We start from the raw sequence: 26,278 nt of genomic DNA on the forward strand, positions 1-26,278 counted from the left end.
TTAATTTTCATATGCGGAGCAGATGTTTTGACAGATGGATGGACTTTATTTTTGTAACTGTCCGGGAAAAGTCTGCATAACACAGCCTAATCAGTGTTACATATCTATACTGTTTGTTTTTCAGTCTTTCTGCATTTGGCTCCTATGCTTTTGGTTGCAGGCTTTTTCTTTGTACTTTATTTTTTCAGGCTAATCTCTCTCTGCATAAGCCCTTCTATCAATTCGATATATAAATATTAGAAAACCCTTAAAAAATAAATGTCTATGTTTAGTTAGTAAGTCAGATATATTGATCTTCATATAGTGGGTGCCCTTCTGGAAAACTTAATTAACACTTTATCTTCTCTTCAAGACAAGCCCTCTGCCCTTAAACACAGTATATAATATTTGGAATTGAAATTTAGAGTTAAGATCTCTTTCCATACACAGTGGACCTCTTTGACTTTAATTCACACTTTGTATGTAAGTGACAGTTTAATAATACCTCAACTTGTTCTACAAGTAGGAGTTTAGTACAGGAGAATTTGCAGTAGTGTTGGTGCTTTGGCTGGGTTACCGTAGTATGACACAAATGGGACATTCTATGATTCTGTGTTTTAGCCACTTTCATTTCAATGAACTGTCAGCATGGAGCTGAGAATCTGAACCCTGTAACCTCCTCAGCGTGGGCTTTGGTGAGAGATACGGTCCATATTCCTTCAAGTAGACAAACAAACTGGATTGTGCCCCGCGTTTGGGGTGGGTGCTTCAGCCACCGCACATGGCAGAGCCAGTTCAGGGCAGGAACCATTTCTTTGGCCATGCTTTGGAGGATATTGGCAATAATGCCATTACGGGACTCTTTGCAGAAGCATATCCAGCAATTACACTGTAAAAACATTTAAAAAGTAGCTCTCTAAAGAAGTTCACTCTGTCAGGACAGAGGGAGAAAGACCTCACAAGCCATGCTAAGAGGTTTCAGACATGATGTGGAGGTTTAGCTGCTTGGATTTTGAGATAGAGATAATTCTGTGTAAGGCCGAAGGCAGAACCTACAGCTCTTGGGAAAACATTGTACCATTTATTGAAATATAAATGAAGATTAGTCCTCTCCAGGGGTAGGCAAGATAAATGAATGGAGGTTTTGAGGACTGTAGTAACTCTCACATGATAAACCTAATTTTCTCTTTGAATATCTACCTCAACCATTCTGTACCATATGCAATCACTTATGCTTTCTGCTGTATATATCAAGCTTTAGGGCATAAACTAGTGTTTAACTTTATATAGACAAGAAAAGTTTCCCAATATTAAGCTGCCCTTTACAATAAACAGGATTATTAGGTGGAAGAATTTATAATGATTCCAGTGCTCCTCTTCTTTAAGATTTATTTTCATAACCTATTCAAGTAATACTTTCCCACCTATGGAGAACGTTGCAAACCTTGCATTGATTTTCATTGACGTTATTAGGCTAAAACTATTTTAAACTCTCACACCAGCCTGCTTTCACATATGAAAAAAAAAACCAAAACAAAACAACACACACCCCTCAAAAAAAAAAAAAACCACAAAAAAAACCCCAAACCAAACTGATTTCCACCTAGAAAATAATTTGTAGAAGTCTAATTTTCTTCCTTTAACTGTATTACTTGTTGGAGAAAAATATTCAAAGGGTACGGATATGTCCAGAATAAATTCCTTTTAAACAACATTCCTTTCCTGGAGAAAGTGAAAATGGATACAAAGGTACTTGGGGGCTGAACTCACACACAGAAACAATATTTAAATTCCATGACAATCTGTTCCTTAACAGCTTCTGGCTCTGGGTTACTCTTCCTCCAGTGGATATTTTCTTCTGTCTGGTGTATTTTACCAAGATAGTACATTTATTTTGTTGTCTTTGTCTACTTTCCAGTGCCTTACACTCTGAGATCATGTAGTGAAATGTCTCATTCTGCTGGCACAGACCTTCACACTAACAATATCGTGCTGGCCCGAGGGTCTGGCAAGGTGAGACGTTGCTGCCAAGTGGGACAAGCCCAAGTGGAGACACCCAAGTCATTCCAGGCCTCCAGCCAAGGGGGTTGGGTCATTGCTTTGTACTCAAGATGACGTATCCGCTGATGATGGGACTGGCAGAGCCGTCTGCCAGGTTTCACAACTGGACTTACCGTTGTAGGAGCCTTGCAGTTTGGGCAGGACTCGGGAAACACTGACAGTGGGATCCGTCAGCCAAGTCTCATGTCTTGATGCACCCAAGTCGCCTCAATGCTCACACATTTTCCCCGATCAGAGTACCTTCTTTGGCATACATGTGCTGAGATTTGGAGCCTGAGTGAAACATTCAAAGCTCTTAAAGTTGTTATAGATTTACGGGAAGCTTTTTCTTCCCAGAGCCACACAAACCTGGAAAATCTAATACCATCACAAATCAGACTCTTGCTAAGTTCAAAGTACTAAACACAAAGGTACACCATTTCCACACATCATGCTGTACCTGTGCAACTGTACCTGAGCACAGTTAGACAAAGGAAGGAACCTTATTTCCCTGCCATTGAAATCAATGCACATGTTGCTATTGTTCCAGGGAGAATAGCACCGTCCCCCAGGCAGGGCAGGAACTTCACTTTGAACTTCCTGAGTTGACAAGGGCTTAAATCAGAACTGTAACTTTACTTTGATGTCATTTATTGTGGTTTAATACCCCTCTTTATTTATTTTTTTACAATCATGTAAAATATATAAAGAAACCTAATCTGTTAGGGAGGTGTATGAGAATTTACTGAATAGACCTTAATGGTTCCTTTATGCACCTATAAAATACAGGGAAGCTATAAGAGCAATCTGAACTGGACTGGGAACTTTAAATGTTATATAAATTTATTTGTCATAGTCAAAGGTTTATTGCTATAGGTATTTACCTTCCCCATTGCTTAACTAGGTTGTGTATTTCTTAGACATCTATGGTAAAAAAACATGTTCTACAAGGAATTAAGGAGAGCTTAAAAGTAGGGATGAATAAAACAAATCTGCTTTTAGGAATATATTGTAAATCCACAGTAACTTTACTGAACACTCGAAGTGCAAATACGGCCATGATAGAGTTAACTCCCCCTTCCCTCCCCCCACCCCTAGGCTAATCTGGAATAATTCAGTGAAGTTGATGATAGATTTCTTCTTAATTTCCATCCATAGGAATCAAAGAAGACTCTGCTCCTAAACTAAGTAGGGTTTTCCATCTCACCTTTAAAGTATTAGCCATCTAATACCTTCTCACTGTATATTGTAGCTAAGCAGCTGAACAGTATTTAGTGAGAACATATAGAGTCACAGGTGGCACGTTGCTGTAAATCAGAATATCTCCTCTGAAATCAGCACAATCCATTTTGGTTGACACTGGCTGTGGGTCTAACCCAGCTACTCAGAGCATTTTGCAGAGGTATGTATATATCCACTACCTCTGACATCTCATGTTCTTCAGGTAGGCAATTTTTGAAAGCTTTAACAAAGCATAGTAGTAGACCACAAAGACATTTTTTAAATCATGATACACCAAACCAGATAAGGCAAAGTACAGTCCTACTGAAACAGTAGTGGGAATAAATTCAGATGGATACAACTGTAAGTGAAAAAAATCAGAATTATTTAATAATGCAGAAATCATTGGTCAGTTTTATATTATGTAGAGTCAAAGTCAGATGCTTCATCTGAAACACAGAATATCAGTTTAAGAAAGGATCTATTTCAATTTTGCTCATTTTTAATGTTATATGAATTTGCAGTATTTGCCTTTTTTTGTTTCAGCAGACATTGCATTATTAACACACTTGCATAATTTTCTCATATTGCTTGTATTAAAAGCATTAAGAAAAATACCAAAACATACCTTGTAATTTTAATGATTTATGCCAGGTATTTGCTTAGTACTCTACCACTGTGACAGTGGAAAGCAGTCTGTGGATACATATACACAAAAGAAATGCATGCTCATGTTTGTAAATGTGTGGGAGGAAGAATAAGTATGCACCAGAAATTAGTGTGTTTGTATTAAGAAAGGTCAGAATGGAAGAATTAAGAGAGACCTCTGGTAACATCCATCTCTATTTCTTTCAATTTCCTGTTGGATTACCTTAACCATCTTTATGTTTTCTCTTCCATCTCAGTTGGAAAGATAAGTTATCAGCACTAAGCCAAGGACTTAGTAAGATTCCTTATGCTTTTCTCTGAGTGCTCTTTTTCATATGTTGCCATTATCTATTACACAAATAAACAGTAAAATTGGAAAAGCAATGTCACTTTAGTACAGTCCTTTGTGTAAGGCAGGGAATCAGTATTTTATCTGTGCAAGTTCATTGCTTTTCCCTGTGGTGGCTGAAGACATGCCTCAAATTGCAGATGCATTTTCTCGGCAGAACCATTATTTTGTGCTTGAGAGTACCTGGTTTAATTAGCAAGCAAGTTACAGAGACAAATGACGCCAATGAGATTTCTGTAGAGGCGGTAGCTCAGGTGGTGTTTCCATGGGTCCTGGTCCACTTGGAGAAGTATTGCTGAGTGCTGTACCAAAAAAGTCGTCAAATATGCATAGAAAAGTTTCATTCATTTTTAACACAAGCTTTACTGGAAATGGTTATTTTATTTCAATGTTCCTATTTTTATCCTATTTAAAATCCATTATTCATAATTGTGTCAGTAAACTGATTTGCAGGCATTGATGTATTTCTTTTCATTGTTAGACCTGATTGAAATAAAAATATTACATAAACAGAAAAAGTCGCTATCCTGACTATCAGTTTAGACGTTTCCATTTTAATGACATTAGGCATTAATAATGACATTTTTGTTAACAGATAACTGACAATGTTTGTACTAGGGACTGTTAATGTTACTATTAATTTTTTAAATGCTGAGAACTAGAATTACTCATGATAGATAATTTATTTAAGTAGAAAATGAAAAGTGCAAGTTTTGCAAAACTTATATTCTAGGGACTGTCAGTAATTGCATTAAAGTTTAGCATATGTATTCATCTTTATAAAATTGGCCCCTAAACACAGACAATCAGGAGGAGGCAGCATTCATATTATTGTTAGAAATGTTATATCAATGATTTGGTTTTCATCAACTCTTTCCATCTGGCCCATCTTTCTTCTAATTGTTACTTAATTGTATACAAGCAAACAGTTGGTCCATTTTTCTTCATTATTTCATTCTGACACATTTCTATAAATGGGTTTTGTCTTACAAACATGGCAATAGCATAAATTACAAAAATAAAGCATGTCTGAAACAAAAAATAGGATTTTTTTTTTGGTAATCTTCTTTTCAGGGGTGGATGCTTTATTAAATGACAACCAAAGATATTTAAATGAGAGCCTAAATCAGGCTATTTATTAAATGCTCAGCAATAAACAAGCTTATAAACAGCATGAAATGATCACACTTTTAAAATCTGCTCATTCAGCCGCACATCCCTAACACAGAAGAGCTCCCATTAGTCATAATCACTGAAATAACTTTGCGGATACGTTTTTTTTTTCCCACTTTTCTTTGCAGAGAGAATGTGCTAATTTCATCAAGGTGCTTAAGGCTTACAACCAAACCCACTTGTACGCCTGTGGAACAGGAGCTTTTCATCCCGTCTGCACATATATTGACGTTGGAAGCCATCCTGAGGTAAACTATCTTAAACCAATATTTTTTCTTTTTTCCTCTCTTTAGTCTTTATTGGTGTTTAGCCACAGTCTCCTCCTCCTAAAATGCACTCTTACTAGTTTCTGTGGCTCAGTGAGGGGATCTGGTAGGACCTGCTCCTGAATCAGGTGCTGACGTGCTGATTGATAAATCACAGCAGAATCTGTACTTTTCTCCCCTACGCAGCCTCTTTTCCCCCAGGGGCTTAAATAAATATGAATAAACCCATTCTGCCTTGTTCATGCAATTAAAAGCACTCTCTTTTTTTGGTCAGGACAGATACCAGCTACAAGAGGGGTAGTTTCAGCCTGTGTACTTATTCTGGGATCAGCTCTGTCCTTTAGTCTCCCACCAGTCAGTACAGTCTGACATGGAGGCAGCTTTCTCCCAGCTGGGAGTTAAAATAGTGTCACATATTCATAAATCCCACTTCTCAGATTTGTCCTGACACACGGACAGTTTTTCATATGACCTAGGTTTTGTTTCTCTACTTTTTAGTGAAAAAATAAATCATTTTTTCTCTATTTTTCCCCCATTTTTTTAATCTGTAGTTTACTGGTTTTTTGCTTAGTGCTGCAGAAAGCTTTCAGTAGCCCTTGCACTGCTTTGTCAGTGATTGTCGTAACTAAAGAGATAAGCGTGGTCTTCCCTGGTGAGAAACAGTGGCCCCCACAGAAAGCAATGTGACAATGCTGCTTTTCCTGGCTAAAAATTTGACTACCATGTCTCTGTGCTCCACTTCAATCCTATTTCTTTCCAAGAAAGCCAATCTTTTATTTTCCTATTAAGATGAGTATGTTATATAAATTAGTCCACTTTTCTTATTTTCAGGCTGGCTTACCTGAGTATTCCTCCATGGAATATTTCAGTTTAGTAACTAGGCTCTTGATGTGTTTTCAGCACTTTCTTAGTTTATAGATAGGTTTACTGGTGAATCTATAGTTATGTTACTTGTAGCTTCTGTGATCTCTGAAGAACAGCTCTTTCAAGTTACCTTATGGTTTTGCAATTCAGGTTTTCAGATTTCCCTGAAAATAAAGACATCATTGTTACATGAATGAGGACTCAGGTTTTTAAAATCAGAATTTCTTCTTGTAGAAAAGTTAACAGAACAGAGTGTTGACTTTATAGTCTGGGAACCATTTTCCCCTATGAAAATGTCCTTTGATATTTGAAACATGAGCCTTTAAAATGTTCTAAGCATAAGATTTTGGAGGGATAAAGGAGCTGCAAAGTAGAAGGGATTTTTTTCATATTCTTTAATGCTTTATTCCAGAATGCATTCTTGGCAATTAGTGATTGTCTCTTGACCACACACAGTATGTCATTGCTTACTGCATTAAACAGATTCTCTGCTTCCTGAGATCCCTTTGGGAATTGGTAGACATATTAATTAACTCCAGTTCCGTAAGATGTGTGTCAATCAATTCTTGGCGATCTGCCAAGTGAATCTATCTGCAGAGAGATAGCTGGTATGAGGTCATTTACTTCTACATTTTGCTGTTTTATGACTGTACCATAAAACTAACACACACTTTATCAAGGATTTATAGAAAGGATGATCAGAGATGAGATGCCAGATCCAACTTTGGTTTAACATTCTGGATTTTGAGACACTTGAGTCAATGATGTGTTTGGCCCTGGAGCTGAAAGAGGATGTTTGTTTTAGCTTCTTTTTAACAGTCCCTAACTATCAACAAAATCAAAATGGTTGCATTTTTGGTCATTTATGCAGTAAGCTTGTTAGTCCCTGTGTGCCTGAATCATTCTCTTGACCCGTGGTTTCACCTTTGCAAAGCAGGGAAGTCAGGAGTATGTTTATCTGAACTGTCTCAGACACTGTTATCTTTTTATTTCCTTTTCGTACTTGAGCTATGAGCGAAATCATCTTCACCTACCCTTCCAGTGGCACAAGTTTCTGTATCCTCTGGACAGTTGTGCGGGAGGAGTTGCTGCCTTCTCAGCCCAGGTCTGCCCATGGAGAGGGAAAGTGGGGCAGGCAGGTGGCAAAAGTACTCACGGCTTCTCAGGCTTTGACAAACGTGGCAGTCAGCCTGGGTCCTGTCCCTTGCAAAGGTGAAAATGAGATGAATAAATGAATTTATTAGGTTTGCAATGAAAAATAATCTGGCCTGTCTCTGTCTCTCAGTTAGAGCCTATTCCTTCCTTTCCCATACCACCTAGCCAGGAATTTCAAATGTCCCATCTCCTCCCAGAGCTGGGGAAGAGGAGGGTGCTTGATTGACAGTAGCTATTAGAGACACCATGAATGGGGGGGGGGTGATACAGTATTAACCCCCACACTCCTGCACAGTGCATCTGTGAGAGCCAGATGGTTTACATTGTCATGTCAGACAGCAGCACTGGACGTGTCAAAGAGCCACTGCTTCTGTATCATGTATAGTTTATACCTCCTTAGCATACTAAAAAAGGTAAAAAGTATAACTGAAGGCAAGTGGTTGATTTTGAGTTAAAAAATTGCCATCTAAAACATTTCCTGAAGATTCATTTTCTGCCACAACACTTGTGGAAAATTAACTGACTTCACCATCTGCTTATTTATTTTTCAAGCACTTAGAGAGGTAAATGTGAACTGATTAGGGGAATAGTCGGGGAATGTACCTACTGTCTAATAAGACTGCTTGTTTATCTGAGCTCTGAATATAACCCACCTGCCTGAGTCTGGTGGAGGAGAGGAAATGAGTTTGTGCCAAACTGAAGAGGATGGAGAAGTAAAATTTAAAGGAAAGAGTGGCAAGTGATAGAAGAGACACTAGAGGCAATTGGAGCAGGCTGCAGGAGGCTGGAATATGGTACAACTTCTATGATTAGGGAAAGGAAATAAATTACTTTGTATGACAGTCATAAAGTAATGGGAATATGAATTGTTATATCTGTTGAATATCTCTTCAATATGAAGCAGTGTATTGCAGCCCCATTCCATATTTGAAGAAAACCATTTCTAGTGATGAAACTAGGCAGGTCTAATCGAGTTTGATGAAGTACAGTATCAGAAATAATAATAAAAAGGTAAAAGGATATGAACAGCATGCTGTGCATCTGATTAAAAATGATCTGCGCAAATGTATACAACCTAATATGTTGTGAATTATACCACAGAATAAGGAGTAAAGCAGACTAATCTTTGCTTAAATCCATTCCAGATGTGTAAGTGAATAACCACAGTATTTAGAGAGAAGAATAAAGTTAATGTTTGAATAGGCTTTAAGCACGTAAGCTATGAGTAAGCAGGAGAGAACATATTTAGAGAGAACGTGGCATGTATATACGCAGAAAATACCTGAGGAGAGCCTAATTTAAAGCTTGAGATCATCCATTAGAGAGGCTATATTTGTACCTTCACTGAATGGGGCAAACTGGCTCATATGCAGATGTCTGTCTTGTATGTGCCTGAGCTTAGGTGAGATGACCTAACACAGACACCTACACCAACTTCAGCAATCCGGGCTTAGGCAACATGTGTCATTCTTTCTGCATAGCACAATAGAATACAAGAAACCAATTACCAGACAAAACAAGAAAGTAATTAGTAAAGCCATGTTCTGCTCCCACTGACTTCTGATGAAACAGGATTGGATGTGTAGGAATGTTGTACTTAACGGTTGCAAAATTACACAAGTCAGATCTGTGCTTGAAAGGAACAAATCCAACTGCGGGGAAACACAGAGGTGCATTAAAACCCACTAGAAAATCACAACAGGATGCGGAATGCACCTGCCTGTGCATGTCTGAGCAGGGGAAGGAGCCCTGCTCCCTGTCCCCAGGGCTCCCTTTGGGGTAGTTTCTGTGAACCAGCAGGGAAAGAACAGGATTTACCATTTACTTAACCCTTACATGCAGGTGGAGGTATAGAGAATGCCCTATGTAGAACTTTTTTTTTTTTTTTTTTAATGCTCAGACAGGCATTGCAAGAGCTATACAAAATTGTTTGCCAGATCCTCAGCAGGAGTACATTAGGATTTCTTCAACAGAGGTAAATCGATAGATGCTGTCTGAAGAACTAACCCAGCTTCTTTTATTGTCTCCTAATCCCAAATTTCTTGTCATTGTCCAACAGATTAAAACTCTTTTTTAACTGTATGAACTTAAAAGGTCTGGGATCACTTTACTTGCAGGTTATTTCTCATTCTTAATCAATAAAGAAGCTCTAAATTTAGTTCAGATTTATGATGTACATAAAACATTAAGTTATAGCACATGAAGTTGTATAACGCTACCACCTGTAACATATTTACTTTTTCCGGACTCTGTGTATTTTAAAAATCTTTGGTTCAACTCATAAAATTTTGCTGAATTATACTTTCCACTTTTCTTTATCCCTTCTGTACTTCACATTAGAAGAGGTCTAGAGTGCATTTTCTAAGTAATGGACATCCTGTTCTGATACATTTATGCATCTGTCTTTTTTGTCTGTCTGTATATATGTCTGTATATATTATTTATATGTATATAGTGATGGAAGAAAAGTTTTTTTCCTTTAACTTTGAAGGAATACATTACTTGAAGGGCCAGTGTTACTGCTGGTAGAAAACATGTTGTGTTCCATTATCTAGTATAAAATTCGGGGTGAAACATTGACTTCAGGAGTAGTAGATGTGGCATAAATTGGCCTACCTTCATTGAAGACAGCAGAGTTGTGTCAGATTACATCAGTTAAGATTCTGATCTGTGGTTTTGAAGTGAAATATTTGAGTAAATTATTTTTTAAGTTAAGAATCACCTCAGGCTAATTTGCTTTCCATACAATTAAATATACCTTTATACAGCATTTATATGCTTGCTAAATATATAGAGAAAATATGAAGGAAAAGGGTACTGTTAAAGGATTATTCTCATTTGTGATATAACAATTGGATGATAAAATGAGTATTCGTCACATATGAGTTCTAAGCATCACTACAATCATGGATAAATGCCAATAAAAGATCTAGTTTACAGACTATAACAGCCTATTTTAGTTCAGAGATGCTTTAACCTTTCAAACCACTAGGTATCCTGTTACTATAGCACATGAAAATGAAACTGAAGAGCCAGATCTCTAGCTTATGTACATTGTAAGTACCTTTTAGAGCACTTCTTTCAATTGTCTAGGTAGTTTAGCGATGGGAAAAAAAGAGAACTTCTCTCAGATATTTAAAGGCTGATATACTTTACCTTGTTTCATAAAAAGCAGGGTAACGATTTCTGCTATATTGGGAAATCCCAGGTACTGGACATTTTCGCTGTACTGATGTTCTTGTCTGTGGAGGATGGCAGGTAACAGGATAGCCAGCATTAGGCACACATCTGTCCAGGCATCTCACAGGGTCAGTGGCCAAAATCACAAAATAAAGGGGCTTGATTTCTCTGGAGGCGCTGGATCTGCAAACCATCACTTCTGCTGTTCCACATGACATGGATTTCCGGTCCCTTAGGCTACCCTGTGTGAAAACTCTTTACATAAAATCAGGCTTTTCACACATGTACAATTTACCTTCACATGTTAAAAAGAATAAATCTTGGCATAGCTATAACCTTCCTAGCATTTTTTGAAGTATATAGTTTTATATACAGTTATATGTAACTATATATAGCATATAATTCTTTTTCTAGATTCATTGTTTGGGAAGGGATATGCTGTGGGAACTTTCCAATGACCTGTAGACAATATTTACAAGAGGAGTACAGGGAAGGGACAGAGAATATGACAGTCCTTTCTTATAAGACAACTTAAGTGAGTCATTTGTTCTGGTAAGGTTTGTCAAATATTCTGTAAGGAAACAAAGATTTGTTGTTGGAAGCTTTAGCACCATCATGCAGAAGCATGTAGTTCTTACAGGCTGAGTGTTATGTCCCAAATGGCAACTCTTGTTATGTGGTATTATCTTGTGATAAAGTTAGAGAAGCAGAAGGTCACCGTAAAAAGGTAACTTGATTCCCATTTAAAAGACTTTTTGAAAAACTCCATAAACCCCTTTGTAAACAAATATGAATCAGGTTGATGGTTAAATGTTATTATTTATGAAGGCCTGTCTTGGAATACACTGCAGATCTCCTTTGACTTTAGCTGTATTTTGAACGCTTGTTTGCTAAAAGAGAACTTAAACCAGAAAAACCTCAGATTTTTCAAAACTTCATCCTGTCATCCCCAACCAAAATACAATTCCAGTAACAATTTATTTCCAGAGTAGATCCTTTAAAGTAGGACTATTAGGCTTTATGTGACAATTTAGTTGTCAGAATAGTTTAATTTATGAGGTCAACTTCTCTCAACTGAGTAGCACACATGGCAGCAATGGCTGACTTCTTTCCTACTCCTCACTGTTGGGAAAGTCTACACAGCTGCTACTGTTATTTTATCTCCAGCAAAGTGAGGTAGTGAAGAGAAAAATTTTGAAAGAGATTTTTTTCCAAGTATTGTATTTTAACAACATAAGAATTCATTTCCTAATAAAAATTATAATGCATACCAAACTTTTTATGTAAACCACACAGTTAAAAGTATAATACTTTAAATTTGCAGCTAGTGTTCATTATCCTGACATATTCAGTTAAGAAAGACATGTCTTTATGACAGCTGAATATTTGACAACTAGCTGATTCATTTGATCTTGCATTTACCAATGTAAAGGTATATTTGTAAGAATAGGACTATTTCAAATCATACGCATGCAAAGGATCTGGCTCAGTATCTTAAAATTCAGCTGCAGTACAAATATAATTTTTGGAGAAAGTATTTAGCAAAGAGCTCATGCTTTAATCATCGTCAGGAAATGTGCACATCGTAGGTTTTCAGCTGTCACTTAATGCTTTCAGTCTTGTCCTTGCATATTTCATAATTACACCTAAGCAATTTGGAATCTATTTATGTCTAAAGTGACAGAAAGTCAGTAATTATGTCTCAAGTTCACTCCGAGATTTACAAGTTGAACATTTACATGCAGGAAATGAAATCAAATTTTCAACTATCACAAGTCAAAACAGTGCAGTTGGCTATTTTATTTCTTCACTTTTATTCCTCAGTCTACAGACTTAAATGGTTTATGCAAAATGGTTGCAAAATTCTTTAGCAAGTCATACAGAGGAGAGGTATAAGATATGATGAGAAGCAGAACAAAGACATGGAGTTTACAGCTGCAAGGGCCATTTGTTGCACAGCAGAAACCACTAATGAAACCCCTATTATTATTCAAGTCTGATCAGTTTAGCTATTCAGCATCTAACTTTTGTTTAAGACTTGATAAATATTTCCAAATTGCTATGGCAGACCTCCCAGTTTATTCTTGAGTGAAAAAAATTTAAAAATCAACTCCAGAACTATATTACTTTAATATTACATTATACATATGTTTTAAAGAAAATGTAAATTGAAGTCACTCCACAGGTGATGTTCCAGCACTCTACGGTTTGGTTTTAATAAAAAACTTCCCTGAGATGAGAGAGAACTGGTAAGGATCTGTAGAGAGTGTCGAGTTTTCCATAGATCTGGTCTGATCACTAGAGACATGCGATGACACAAAAAAGCTTGATAGTATCAAGACCCTGCATATTCTTCTCAACTCCCACAAAATAACTGTTAACATAGAATTTTTCTTAGATTTTCTTGGTGCAAAAAGAGACCAGTGAGAATGACACTGTCAAATTTGAACGCCTTGCCTCCTAATGGGAGGAATCTGTGCACTAGCATGCTTGCACTGAGATAGCTGAGAAGACTATTGTTCTCTCACCATACATGGCTTTCTCCTTCTGTGGCTGAGAAATGCTGGTTGATTGCAGTGGAGAACTGTATACAGTATGGCACAGCTGAATGACTTCCATGAATAAGAAACCACAGCCAGTTGACATATTCATTAGGTTCAAAGAAATGAGTCTCAGAACTGTGGGAAAACTTTTGTTTATGCTGCTGAAGGGGAGAAAAAAAAAAAAAAAAAAAGAGTGAGATAGAAAGAGACCTCCATGGAAGTAAATTGGCAGAGTGGAGTGTGCACACACGCACGTGCAGAACAGTTGGGTGGATTTACACTTATGCTATGTGCAATGTCTTGCTTTGTGAGTCCATGCCTTAAACCATGGCTAACACTCAAACAATGAGTGATTCAAGTTAAAGACACCCTTTAGATTTGGGTCAATTTTTTTTTTTTTTTTTTTTTTTTTAATGTGGAGTGATTTTTCCTAGTACCAGTTGTCTTCAGTGGAATTCAATATGACTTATATGGGTATAACTGACTGGGTTTCATTCTTCTTTTATAGAGTCACAGAAGAAAACATTAATTTCTAGCATTGTTCGAGTGATGACTCAAAGTTTTGTGACTGTTTTAAGAAAATTAATTTTAGTGATGGCTACCAGTGGAGCTGAAAATATACGCACTGTTTATTAGAATGTTCATTATTAATCCTATCAATTAAAGGATGTTATGATGAATTATTTATTTACACAAGGTAAATATTCCCACTGGCACATGATTACCATTACGATGAGATGACTCAGTTTTCCTAATTCATTACAGACTTAGATTGTACTTTTAAGAGAGATGGCAGTCATATTAAGATGTTGATCCAATTTTCTGGGTGGAAATATTATGTTCGTTCATCAGCAGAGCCCGTAACACTTCTAGTAGCACAGAAGTTAGCATTTGCCTCTTGTTGTAACAACAATTGAAAATATTAACCCAACTTCACAGTCATGAAACATATGCAAAATTTTATTCACACACCTCCTGAAACAAAAGACAAGTATGGCTGAATCCTTCGATCTCTCAACCAACATGGGGGAGAAACAAACAAACAAACAAAACAAACTACCATCTCTTGGGAAACCAATGTAATAAAACCAGTGTAAAGTTAGCCTATAGAATAGGCTGACTTAATTGAGGAAATGACTTATAAATAGAATTATTTCTTGATTTAGAGGTGTGGGAGGAAGCAAAACTGAAAGGAGGAGTTGCCAAGCAGAGATTTGGATAGATCAGCATCAAAGCCACATTATTCATTGTGGGATCCATGTCACAAAGCTCCAGTTTACAGGGGCTGACCTCATGAAAAAGAATCACATTTTAAGCGTGATTTCTGCATCTGAAGGAAGTGACTGTATTGCGTGTGTAGCTCAGTACAAACATCTTGTCAAATAAGCTTTAAACGACCAAGGTCACAATGCAGCAGGTTTTAGCTGTGGGTGATGCTCCACATACAGGCCACACGGCTGTGAAATGCAGAGCAGCAAACTAACCAGTTATATTAAATATTCAGACTCGAAGACCTAACCAAGACTCTGTTAATGTTAACCAACTTCACTGGACTTTGTCTAAAATGTTATGAGAGCTGATGTGTTGTCAAGTGCCTTTCAGGCCTGATTTTTAAAAGCGGTAGGATGTATTTAGTTACATGCAAATCTGAAGATACTGCCTATCTCCATGCTTTCAGACTAACATAATATTTATCGTTTCTGCGTGTTCACAGTGTGTGAGCTTAATGGTATATCAGCATGGGGACTGGTCTGTGGTTCGTCCCAGGACGGGACCCAGAGAGGCCACGGACGGCCATGCTGCAGGCCGCTCCACGACGGTGGAGAGGCTCACGCCTGAGCATCTCCCCAAAACCTCCTCTTGATGTTGCTGCTGGCTGTAAAACTCTCAGTCACTCAGAATTCCCAGGAAAGGGGCATTTCGCCAAAGGAAAGATGAAAACACTCATGGATTTAAAAGCAATCTTTTAAACAGCTTTAGGAAAGACAAAAGTCACTTTCCACAATGTGAGGCCTCCTTGGTGTGCTTCCAAGCCCCTTATATATCTCTTTCTTTCATCAACAGCTGCATTTGGCATGACAGAACTGGCTTCTCCACAATGATTAGATCTTATTTCTCCTTTGATAAAAAGCAGAGCAACTGCAGGTGAAGCTACTCTTTCTGTTAGTAAACAGCAGTGCATAGGTATTTCCCGCAGTTGCCTGGTGGAACAGGAAATAATTGTTCTTCTCTTGCTGTCTTGACCATCCCCATTTTTATGTACAGACTCATATTTATGTGAAAATGCTTTCATAATACTTTCCAGATGCCTCCTTGCCTTTACAACATTTTGAAACTGAGTTTCTTCTCTGTGCTGTGTTTTACAGCGTCTCAAATTTGTTACTAAGTACATTCAAATAATAAAATCCCACAATTCCATAGTTTAGTAAGAAAATAATGCTAAAAATTGATGCTTTGATCAGTAATCAGTACTTTGCTTCTTAAGGAGAGAATTAAATGAATCATGTAAGAAAGTGAATAAGAATTGATCCCATATATGCCATGCACACAGAGAAGATGGCCGCAAGATGCAGGATCTCTGCAAAACAAGGGAAGATACAGATTAACTATTGTGTCACTTTCTAACTTTGCTAAATACCTTTACAAAGGATAAAGAAAATGGTTTTTATCAGTGTACAACCTTTCATCTTTTTGCATCCCATGTTTTGCTGGCGTAAGATAACACAGAGAGATTAACAATCAGGTATTTCAAGATCTTAAAAGTCTGACAGAAGACAAAATCCTTCATCCTTCTTTAAACAATACGAGACCTGGTACAGCAAGGTATGCTTGATTGATGCAATAGTACCTGTCAGCAAGAAAAAAATCCAGTTTAGGAATAGGTCAGGGCTTAGACAGAGATTGTATTTTATGCAGGGAAGGAACACAGGACTATGCATAAAATAATCTAAAAATAACAGACATGAAAGCAGTGCATAGGCATAAATAATAATCTTCCGTATACATTAGTCCATGTAAATTTTGCAATGAAGAATTAATCAATTTACTGCTGAAAGACTGTGGGAGATTAAGAATAGTACTGAAACAGGCAGTGCCTTAAACATTTATTGTTGTCCTATATGCCTACTGCTTGTGTGATGTGGGAAATCAAACTAAGTGATCACAGCAACTCCTGAAAGTCTAAGAATAAAATCACTTGAAGTCAGTTGAGGAAAAAAAAAAGTATTACTATTCCATTCATTCTCAGCTCTAGCTTACATAGTTTGTAATAACTTGCTTTCTGTTTGTGGCACTCAGGAAGTCTGGAAATGTGCAGGCTCCTCTTTGAGCTCCTGAGCATAAACCATACAGAATCTCTGTATCTTCCCTCAAATACCATTCCTGTGAAGGAAATGTGCTGTGCCCTTCTGTTCCTTCCTTCGCCTCTCCCTCATTTATATAAGACAAATAATTTAGTGACTTTGACCTGACTCAGATAAAATACATTTCTCTGACTCACTCATGCCTCTTCGGACTTTGAGTAAATTAGTTATTTCCTAAGTAACTCGTTTCATTGGAAAAGGGTGAGTAACTTTCTACCATTACTTGGAAACTCAAGGAACGAAGAGCTAATAATTGGAGGTTTTTTTCTTTCTCTTCCGCTTCTGTATAATTTGCCGTGGACAATTCACATATGGTTATTTTTATTTATTCCCAGAAGGGAACTTTGTTTTTTAAAATGTGGTTTGTCTTTAGCTCCGTGAGTCAGAAAAGAATGTGCAAAACACATTGGATGAACAACCAGTACACATCGGATGAAAAACCAGTCACCACTGGAAAATTTAGATAGAGGTATCGTGTAGAATTAATAAATGTATTGTGATTATTTCATGCCTATTAGAATTGGCAGTGACTTGCTATGTCATCTAAGCTATTCTAATTTGTGTTCATCTGCAGTCATCTACAAGTCTGGACTGTCTTCTCACCTGTTGTGATATAAATCACAACTAGTGATTCTTGCAGTGCAGCATTAATTTGCATTTTAATTCATTCTTCTACAAATATTGCACAGCTAATCATAATTATATACATTGTCCAACCCTAAACAACTCTCTTCCTATTTAGCATAGGTGTCAAACAGTTCCAGAAGAACTGTTGTTTAACTTTTCCCTTGTATGATAACACCCATTTTAGTTAAGAAATGCTACCCAATTTATGAAAATCTACGGATTCTTGTGAGTTGCAACATGGTCACACTCAGGGAAATATGTTAATAAAAGTTCTTGAGTTTCAGATGAGAACAGAATACTCTCCATTAATGAAATATGATTCATAATGAATCTTGCATGGGAGTGCTAATAACTACCTTTAGGTTAAAGTGCTCAGATGTCACAGTATTACAATATCTGTCTTAGATGTGTATCATTACAGCAAAGTAATTAAAGGTTACTTAGCTGTTAAATGGTTACCTTGGAGGAATCCTTCAGCAATGTGGCTTCAAACATGCCTTTACAATGAAGTTAATTAAGCAAATTAAATATCAGCCTCGTAGTAATCTATTTTATGTGCAGAATATCTGGCATAAAAATATATAATATGATTGGGGGCAGAAAGCTGAGGAGCTGAAGATATTTCTATTTCTTTTTAAATCTAAAACAATCTTAGTTGTTCTTACATGTAAAATAAAGTTTATGCTATTGGGTTAAAAAGCACAATGACAAAATTGCTGAAGAGAAATGGAATACCAAAGTTTTCATGGTCACATTCCATGTGCTGTGTGAGTGCAAAGCTCAAGTAGCACCATTCAGGATAAGAGATGTATTAAAATTCACTCGATCCTTTTCACACCTCTGTGCTACATGGAGTTAAAAGCCTGGTAACAAGTGACTAGAGTTTTGCTAACAGCTCAGTCTGACTCATCAGAAGGATGCTTTCAGGGATTACTAGCTTTCTGCCTTCTTCTGTATTTAATATAAACCGCACCAGGAAAATTGAGCAAGCGGCTTGATCTGGATATAAACATTTCTCATCACTCATTCAAGTGGGAATATGACATGGGCAACACCAGTGACAGAATGGAGCCCTACAGAAACAAGAGAAAATTATTTCTTCCTCATAATCTCCATGCTGAACTGAAAACTCATTTCATAGATTTTGTCTTAAAAATAATTTCCTAACATGCCAACTGGCAGTGACGAATACATAGTATGTTCTGCTTTTTTCTTTGTTTAAAGAGAAACAATCCATTAGATAAATACATCATTCATCTGAGACCTTTTCATTTGTAAGCAAGAAGGTGCAAAGTTGAGACTTCTGCTGTCCTCCTGAAACGTTGGCTTTGCTCCAGGCAATGGCATTATTCACATACCTTAAGTTTACCCTTATTTAAATGTTTTGCCTGATCATGTCTTTTGACAAAACAGAAAAAAGTAAAAAAAAAAATCTGTCTCATGCTGCAGAAATGTTTGTTCACAACACAGCTAGGGAAGTATTAGCAGAAGAAAAGGAAAGATGAAGAACTATTGAAAGAAATCGGCTTTTTTTCATGCTATGTGTTTTTATGCCAGTGAGATAATAAACAGTGGTAGCATCGTCTTATTGGTGATATGCACGTCTTGTTTGAGCATGACACCAATGTTATGGGTTCTTCTCCAGTCCTCAGGCTTCTGCTGAGGCAAAGTGTTTTGGCCTTTATTGGTTTTGCTCTCTGCAATTTAGATTTCTTTAAAGATGAAGCTACAGTCTTTGTCATGTGAAAATGATCCTATATCTCCAGGCCAAAAAAATCCCCAGATAACTAAATAGCAGTGATAGAGCTGTATGTCCACTGAATAATCTTAAGATGCCCTTCAAAGACCCTCTACACATACAAGGGCCAAGACTGTGGAAAGTTATAACATGTTTGTGTAAAAAAAAAAAAAAAAAAAAAAAAGTCTTAATACTGGGATTCTCAAAAATTTGTCAGATTTCTGTGCTGCAGCTTCTCAGATAATGCAGATTTTTTTCTTCATGGGAACAGTAAAAGCATATATACTGTTTGATTCAGTGACCTGGAAACAGTTCTTGAAGCAGAATTAGAAAAAAAAAATAGCAGATGAAAATTCTCTTCCAATGAGTTCTTTGAGTTCTTTTGCCCTGAGGTGTGGGGTTTTTTTTTTAATTATGAAATGGTATATGTGTAATCAGAAAACAAATGGCATTGATTACTTTTTCAAAGCAGTAACTCTAATCATCTCATCCTATACTTCCAGGTTGCTTGAAGTACAGAACCAACACGAAATCTGAAAGTGTTTTGCCATTCGTATAGATCGGCATTACTCCCTGTAGCTAACATTTACTTACAAGCTTGCAAAGGGTTTCATGAGGTATATGAGTGCAGCTACAAAGCAAACCATGTGTCAAAAAGCAGAAAACTGCAAAGTGATAGTGCTGTTGTTTTTTCCTTTTACTTGATCCAAGTTTCATTTTCTGTTTGGCTAAGCATCAGTGATCGTGAAGGTGGTATATCAACAATAGTCATGGTGGCACATTCAATTTAATTACAGCTGGCTGAGGTGCTTAACTGTGTTTACTTTTTATGAAAAACAATTTATTTTATTCTGTTTTAACAAACCTTTCTGTTTATGCATTTCATCATCTTTTGTTATAAGAAACAGGGATCTGGTTTCATTACTCAAGTGTGGGAGTAATGAATGAATAAGTCTTCATCAGCCTACCGCTGCTGTACCTAGGGTCTTTTCCTGGAATACTTACTGAAGAACAAATCCCATGAACTCAGTAGAGTTTAGTCTAGATCACAAATTTAGATTCCTGACTAAAAACCTGTGAACCTCATAATGAATTTAAGACATGGAAAGATTGGGCATCATTTAACATGAAATGGCCACAAAGATGCTTTCAACAGGCATAATATAAAAATAAATGATTCAGACACGAGTACAACATTTATGTATTCTCTTAAAGATTTGAAGGGTTAAACAGAACAGTAACGGGGGAAGTCAGCTTTGTTTAACCTCAGTCAAGAAAGGGAGCCAAAACAGTAAAGTTCGGAGAAGGCAGTGGGAGTTTTGATTGTGAAAGAGCTCTCTTCATGACTTAAGCCTTGTCCATAAGCAAGCTTGCGAACGTATCACTCAGGCTGTGCCCTGCACAGGCATTTTCGGTTCAGTTTAAGTAGGATTTCAGGTCTGGTCTTAGCTGCCTGGAAGTAACTGAAAATAAGCTGCTCTTAGGCTGGGCTCACTGTGTGGACATGGAGTGCATGTGTTTACTGGAATCTCATTACATTCAAACACAGTGATACAAGGCTGCAGATTAGTGCTTGCACTCAAAAGGCTCTTTAGCCTTTCAAAGGATTTTGCAGGAAAGCAAGCTGGAATACAAACCCTTTCTGCTTGGCATTTGCAGGTTTCTGAATTTGGCTTTTATTTCTTTGTGTAAATGTGTTTTTATGCAGACATTGAAAAGCCATGACCCACTGTAAAAAGGATTACCTTGACAGGAGATAATAAGAATACAGTGTAAAGGATGGTTAATACAGAATTGCTAAATCTCTCTGTACAAAGATTATAGCACAATAAATTTTTTAACTCAAGGTACTTTCCTGACATTATAAAAACAGTCACATATCAGAACCACAAAATAAGTCTTAAAGAGAGGGCTAATGGAAAATAAAGGAAAACGCCTTTTATTTTTTGTAGAAGGATAATATAGAATCCATTTATTTTAGCTGACATTGTAGCAAGTAGTTTAGATAATACTTAATGACTTAGATATTTTTACAATTAGTATATTTCATGGGGTATTAAAGATAATAAATAAGGAAATACTTTAAAACAGATAGTAGAAGACAGTAAGAAAAGGTGGAGATTTCAAGTACTTACAAAAAGCCTAATATCCTACTCGCATGAAGCAATGACTTGATCTCATGAGACACAATAGCCATCTGAGTAAGATCAAGTCCTGATCCAAAATTATTCCTTTGGCGGAAAGACATAAAAAGAAGAGGGTTTTATTCAGCTATACCTACAACAGATTTTTATGTATTTGGTCAGTAAGCAGCATGGTCAGAAACAAATCCAGACTGAACACAATATCTCATTCACGGTGATCAGTAGCTACTTTTTGATTTCTGTAGAGCTAGGATTAGGCTTTATGTGCCAGTCTGTCAAATTTGGGCTCTAATTACCTACGCATTCAATTGCACATTAAGGTGATTTTATGAAAAACAGTCTCAGAACCACATTCAGAAAGAACTTAAGCAAATTATTTCATTGTTTTCAGTGAGATTACTCATATATGTAAAGTAAAACCAAATCTGAAGTCTTTCTGCATTTAAATACTTCAAAAGGACAAACTGATTTTCAATCTCACAGACCCTCCATAGGCAGCACCACAGACAGAACACTGAAGGGGAAAGGGAGGGAGATTCGGGGTCTCTTAGTGCCAGGGAACACTGGGTCATGAAATGGACAGTCAGAAAGGTGAATAGGTGACAACAGGGCAGTATGCTGGAAGATCCAAGACTTTCAGTATTTTACTCTTTCTGGGTGTAAGATAATTTACTTCTTCTAGACTTTGATTACAGCCTAATTTCAGAGAGTAGAAGTTGTTTTACCTGATTTAAATCACCAGAAACATGGTCAGCTGGTATAGTTCTCCCACCTTATGCTTTGTCAATGTAGAGAGTTATGCATCTTTAGAAATAGTGCTTAACTTTCTCACCTATGATCATATCTGGGATGTTCACAATCATGAAATAAAAATACTGAAATAAAATGAGACAGTCACTCAGAAGCAACGCATTTCAGAAAAGTTCCCGAATATTGATTTCCATTTCTCTGAACTAGAAAGAATAAAATTATACAAATTAAATTGAAGAATGGAAATCAGGAAGCAATATGAAAGTTCAGATACAATTTGATTGTACAAGAATTGAGGCAAATTATTATCCAATTAAAACCAATCCACATCAACCTTCAAAAAACCGTCAACTTACGTACTGCTGTTAAATTTAGATTTTAGTGTTCAAGACTCTTGAAATGCAACAGCGCACACATGTATGTCTGTTAGAAGCGTTTGATGTTCTTCCTTAGACATTGTCGTCTGAGACAGTAGATCACATCCCCATGCTGAAAATTAATATAATGGCAAGGTAGAGGTGGTAGAAAGGTAGGAGTGCAGCCGAAAGGAAAAAGCATCTGGACATTGTAAGATAGAGCAAGCCTGGTCTATTTTACATCCTGTTATTGTCACTTCATTTTCTCTTTGCAGCTTACGCTCACTAATGTTCTGCCAGGAATCTCCTACTGCCCTTTAGCTGCTCTGTGTAGGCATGTATCCTCATCGTGGTACCATTTGTAATAAATGAGTTTTTAACTCCTTCTATTAGTTGAGAAGATTAACAGTGCAGAATTTAAAACCTGTGACCAAAATTTGATGAAAAGAGTTAAAATGAATGACACTTAAGATAGAAAGAGGCTTCTGAATACCAAGAGACAAAATCCAGACAGTGGGAAAATAAGGTTAAGCTATTCTATCTGAAGCCATTTCACAAAAAGAAAAGGAAATATGTGACACATGGTATCAAGTGAGGCACTTGAAGTTGAGTCTAAAAATGTTTAAAAAGGCAGCAGTAAGTTTGCATGATTAAAAAGGGAAAGGAAGGATATTATATACATCAAGAAACAAGGAAGAGTTATGAAACCAGAGGTGGACTTGTTGGATGTTTGTTTGCTTTTCTTATCCAGTGGCTTCTAATGTTTTTATTCAATTTATCTTCAAATTCAACCTCCACCTCTGTCTTCCGTTCTGTTTCTCCCAGTGACATCAGTGCTGGCTATTAACACAAAAACTGGGTGGATGTTTGAACCTTGAAACCAAATCAAAGAACAATTTAGGGAAAGAGATAATTACGTATCAGCTCTTCTCCCCTCCAATATGTTTGAACAGATTAGATTATTTTAGTAAGTGTTGGATATGATGGGAACATTTTAGAATAATATTGTCACGTGAATCTTAACTGACTGTATTTGAATCATAAAAGTCAGTTAAAAAAAAATCTGTGTGAAATTGTCTGGGATACACTATCTAATCTTTATTCAAAGTTAAATGACTTATTTATTTTTAGTTTTTGTTTATATGATTATTCAGCTAATTAATATTAAGTTGCTTTAGAGCTGGAAATCTGTGAGAGGGATTTTTTGCTTCCGCTGCTAGTTCTTGTAAAAGCCAAGTGAATAAAAAACAAGTGGCTATTTGCATATGGCAATTTGTTCTTGCATTGGGAACCCAACAGAGGTATTCCTTGTGAATCACAGGGAGACTAAAGGCTAACTGGGCACAAAGGCTGATGCACTCTCCCCATCACAAGTGATCCTTACCAGTTTTACTTGGCACGTTGGGCACAGTTTTGCATGTGCTGAGTAAGCTAAGTTGCTGTCAGCTTTACCAGGATTTGAGGCAGGACTATATACTTTTGTTTATGGCACTGGATGAGGCTCAGGAACTAGAACATTAGCTTTTTGCTTTGGCATAGATTTCCTGGCTAAATTACCTAATTTCTCTATGCCTCATTTCATAAGAACAGTCAAATCTGTTCAGACCAAAGGCTCATTTAGCCCAGTATCTCGGTTCTCACAAGGGCCCATAATGGATGCCAGTGGATGAGAATAAGGCGGCGAGCATGCAGCAGTGCTTAGTGGTATAGTTTGTCTCCCAGGCTCCAGCACTTGTTGTTCAGAGATTTCCTGAACCAGGGGTGGAACCTCTGTGCTTAATGCTTTTCTGTGACTTGGTTTTGATGAATTAGTGCTGGCGTTTCTTGAGCTCATTTATCTTTTAAGTATCCACAACATCCCATGCCCTACAAATTGTAACATGTGAGGAACAACCTTTTAATTTGTTTTAAACCTTCTACCTGCCAGTTTCTCATTTTAGAACAAACTGAAAACAGTCTTCTTTTCTTCATACCTCTTCCAGTGTGCCGTATGCTTTCTAAGTTAGAGAACTGTAACTTCATGCAGGACTGAAAATGCAGGAGTGCCATGCATTTATAGAGGCATAAAGTTGCTGTTAGTTTTGTTCTTTATTTCTTTCCTTGAAACTCCTAACTTTACATTGGCCTTTTTAACTGCTGCTGGGCATCGACCTCATTCATAAAAAATAAAATAACATTTTTAAAAAGCTGTTGTGACTTTAAGTTCTTGTTCTTTGTCTATAAAATAAGGTACTGTAATAGTGTTTACAGAATTGCTTTCTGTGGGAAGATACAGAAGGAAACAGTGAACACGGCTTAACAGAAAGTACCAGGAAGGCCTTGAAGTAAATACATAAGTTGTTCTGGTTTATTCTAGCTGCCTTCAGTCAGCAATTTGAGATTTTATCTTTAACATTGACGAATAAAAAGTTTTCAGGCATAAGTGTAGTTTTAAAATTCCTGTTTCTTTGATCTATACAAAAAATTATGCTCCTTCTGGTCTTCTGAGGCCCTAAATCAGAGGCCACTGAAAAATTAAAAGAGAGTATCACAGACTAAATGGGCTCTCGAGCAGATGCTTAGCCACTGGTAGGAGAATAAAATGCCAGTCCTGCAGTTTGATTTCTCTGCTACCGCTAACACCTCCTGAAACAGGAAGACAGCTGGGTTATTGTATTTCAGATTTCATTTGTAAGTGTTAATTTTAATGCCTGCATACAAAAGAAAAGGAAAGGGGAAGGACACATTTCATTCCCAGAGCTCTTCTGTGCATCTCTAAATGTGCAGTTTGGGACAGGCTGACCTTGCCAGCCCTCCTGAGATTTTTCTTACAAGGAAACTCCAGCATCGTTGCAGATGTTTCGTCACTTTTCCTACAAAGCCACAGCTCTGAGTTCTTCCCTTTCTGAGGGACTTACGTTTCAACAGGAATCAATTACAGTTGACAAAGTTTCAAAAACTGTCTCCTGTTTCTCAGGGACTTGTAATCAGTGTTCAAATCTTAGGTAAACAAAGTTTCATCTATAAAGAAAAGATAAGCTCAGCAGAGTTCAGAAGGTGCCTGAAACAGCACAAACACCTTCTCCTGTTGAAATGTTTACATCCAAGGTGACAGAAAACTGAGCAGCATTATCTTGCAAATGGTCTGAAAAGATTTTAATACATAAATTAAAAGGCATGTGTTTTTTCCTTACCAATTAGGATCAAATTTTCTGGATTCAGGGCTAACTTACAGTAAGGAAACACTCCAGTTGTAAAACTATAAGACAAGATGGTGTAGAAGCAATCCAGTGCCTTAAAAATCGCATTTATATTGTGGATGTGCAAAAACCACTTGGATCCATCTGATATTCGTCCTGCTTGATAATCTCCAAAACTAACATTTTCTTTAGTTATATTGGCTTTCAGTGGGGTTGCACAAGCGTCACTGGGGAGACAACTGAGGTCATTGCCTAAAGGTGCTTTCGTTTATGGATAACAAATTAAAAGGGTGATTTGGCACAGCAGGTGAGATGATTCATATTTCAGGTCTTATTATTTTTGTTTGTGCATGTGTGTGTTTGCGGGTAATTATACATTTCAAGGATCAACAGCCAAGTGCGGTTAAACATTTAACATTTATGTGCATAAATGCAAATGAAGCTTGCATTATAGTCAGATATTCTAAAACAAGTAATAAATATGGATTAATAACACATTATTTTTCTTCTCAGTGCTTATTGCCATCACTTTAATGATGACAAAAAGCAGAAGGGTGATGGTACGGTTGCAAGTTTAGAAGTCGTATGTTCGTCAATTCAAACTTTAACATTGATAGTGATGGAGAACAACTGTTTTAATTCATAGTCATTTGGAAGGCTTTTCTGTGACCTCAATTTAACACATAAACATGGCAAGGGATATG

The 26,278-nt window shown here is 37.0% G+C and overlaps 1 protein-coding gene across 2 annotated transcripts in view; it reads left to right on the forward strand.

Annotated features, from left to right (window-relative positions):
• The window catches only part of SEMA3A (semaphorin 3A), a 200,762-nt gene that overhangs the window by 95,520 nt on the left and 78,964 nt on the right, over positions 1 to 26,278 (forward strand). For both annotated transcript variants that reach the window (XM_065629465.1, XM_065629474.1), the window contains one exon: positions 5,539 to 5,658. In XM_065629465.1, the coding sequence (XP_065485537.1) occupies positions 5,539 to 5,658 (120 nt within the window). The remainder of the gene's footprint in view (positions 1 to 5,538; positions 5,659 to 26,278) is intronic.

Source organism: Caloenas nicobarica, chromosome 1, assembly GCF_036013445.1.
Source record: "Caloenas nicobarica isolate bCalNic1 chromosome 1, bCalNic1.hap1, whole genome shotgun sequence".
Taxonomy (NCBI): Eukaryota; Metazoa; Chordata; class Aves; order Columbiformes; family Columbidae; genus Caloenas; species Caloenas nicobarica.